The following is a 2500-nucleotide window of genomic DNA, read 5'->3' as shown; positions in this document are numbered from 1 at the left end:
TCCTTATGCTTACAGTTATCATATCTTTATGTAAATGAATCGGATTTTACGGGTATATATTTTAGTGATTATGGTTATTCAGATACGAAGACAACGATTTCTTTAAAGATCAGTTTCTCAAAGAAATACTCTTTATGAGATTATGAGCGACTCTCCAAAGAGTATAAGGTGCGAGTATAAGGGAAAAGCGAAAAGTAGAGGCTACGGGATCCCAAGATTCAGTTACTAAGCAACTATTTACCCTCCTGTTTACAAACACTAATTCATCGCTCATTAACGTCACAGAAAGTAACATTAGCCTAAGATGTACAATATTCTCAACACTCTGTAAACAGTAAAAGCTTCTTCAAGATAACAGTTTGTTACCCCATATTTTTTTCTTTTCTTAAAAAGTCTTTCGAAAAATAAATAAGATTTGAAAAAAATGGGATAATTATGAGAATAAAGCTTTGTTTTGTCTTGCAGAGTGCACGGAATGTTTTGTGGGCTCGCGAGGGTCTTCGTGGTTGAAAAATACATGTAGTTGTGATGTTTATGAATCACGTGTTTACTGTGATAACAACATTGTGGATCTATATTGGTAGACATCAGAAGGGAGAAAAAAGGAGGGAAAATAATCTACAATAATATTTTACATGCATTATAATAACATCACACTTTTTGTTTGGTAATTTGCAGTTATATGCATCATCGATCTCAATAGTGCAGATAAAGGACAAACGTGTGAATACATTTCCATGTAATACTTTCCACGCTAGTCTCCTCTCTCTCTCGTCCTCCTTCTGTCTTTCTCTAATGCAACAACGTTCTCCTTCTCTCTCTCTCTCTCCTTTTCTCATCATCTCTTCCCCTCTCTTATGCCCCCTCCCTTCCCTGTTCCTCTTCTCTTTCCTCCTTCCCTCTCCCTTCCCTTTTCGCTCCCTCTCCTCTCTGGCCCTCTCCGCCCGCCCCCTATTCCTCATTCATCACCTTCCCTCCTTCTTCCCCCATCCTATTTTCTACCCATTGCTCCTCCTTTTTCCCCTTTCCTCCCCCGCCCCAGCCCCCCTTCCTCCTTCCTCCCTTCTTCCCATTCGCTCCCTATTTCTTCTTCCTCATCCCTTCCCTCCTTCCTCCTCTCTTCCCATTCGCTCCCTATTTCTTCTCCTTCACCCCCTACCCATTCCCCTTGCCCCTCCCCCCCTTCCCCCAACCATCTATCTCGGGCTGCCCTGCTCATAGATTAGGATGGTCGTTGCCAGGATTATATACTTAGCTAATTACATATGCAAATTACCGATTGCAGTTATGGCGACGGCGGCGGTTCACACGAAGCTGGATTCTGTTATTTATTTAGTCATTTTTGTTTTATTTGGTCATGTATTTGTATCCTTATGACTGTGTGGAGATTTGCGTTTTTGTTTGGCAATGATTTTATTCTTATTGTTATTGTTGTGGATGTTATTATTATCATTATTACTATTTTTACTATTGCTTATTATTATTATTATTATTATTATTATTATTATTATTATTATTATTATTATTATTATTATTATTATTATTATTATTATTACCATCATTACTACTAATACTATTGGTAATATTATTTTTATTGTTATCATTTTTATTATCATTACTATTATTAGTAGTAAAATTATTGTTTTTGTTGTTGTTATTATTATTATGATTATTGTTTTTATCATTATCGTAATCATTATTTTCATTACTATTATGATCATTTGTATAATCGTTACTGTATCTCTTATTATTGTTGCTCTATTTACTATTTTTATTATTCTCAAAAGTACTGTCGTCATTCAGTGAGTTGTGTTTCTTATCGCTTTATTGTTTCATTTGCCTCATTTCGTGGCTGATGCCAAGGACAATGGAGGCGCTGGCGAAAATGTATAAATAAATATATATTTATGTATATGTATATATATATATATATATATATATATATATATATATATATATATATATATATATATATATATATATATATATATATATATATATATATATATATATATGTGTGTATGTGTGAAATATATATATATATATATTGTATATGTGTGTATATATATATATATATATATATATATATATATATATATATATAAATATATATGTATATATATATATATATGTATATGTATATATATATATATATATATATATATATATATATATATATATATATATATATATATGTAAATATATATTACATGTATATATGCATACATATATGCATATTATATATATATATATATATATATATATATATATATATATATATATATATATATATATATATATATATATATATATATATATATATATATATATATATATATATATATATATATATATATGATGTATGTTTATGATATATGTATATATGTATATATATATATATATATATATATATATATATATATGTATATATATATATATATATATATATATATATATATATATTTATATATATATATGTGTGTGTGTGTGTGTATATATG

The 2500-nt window shown here is 28.8% G+C and overlaps 1 protein-coding gene across 1 annotated transcript in view; it reads left to right on the top strand.

Annotated features, from left to right (window-relative positions):
• The first annotated feature begins 1287 nt into the window (after positions 1-1287).
• Positions 1288-2500, top strand: part of LOC138862556 (SPARC-related modular calcium-binding protein 2-like) — a 32656-nt gene continuing 31443 nt past the window's right edge. Inside the window, exon 1 of the mRNA XM_070124965.1 lies at positions 1288-1323. Within this exon, the coding sequence (XP_069981066.1) occupies positions 1288-1323 (36 nt within the window). The remainder of the gene's footprint in view (positions 1324-2500) is intronic.

Source organism: Penaeus vannamei, chromosome 9, assembly GCF_042767895.1.
Source record: "Penaeus vannamei isolate JL-2024 chromosome 9, ASM4276789v1, whole genome shotgun sequence".
Taxonomy (NCBI): Eukaryota; Metazoa; Arthropoda; class Malacostraca; order Decapoda; family Penaeidae; genus Penaeus; species Penaeus vannamei.
This window is presented reverse-complemented; position numbering and strand designations above follow the sequence as displayed.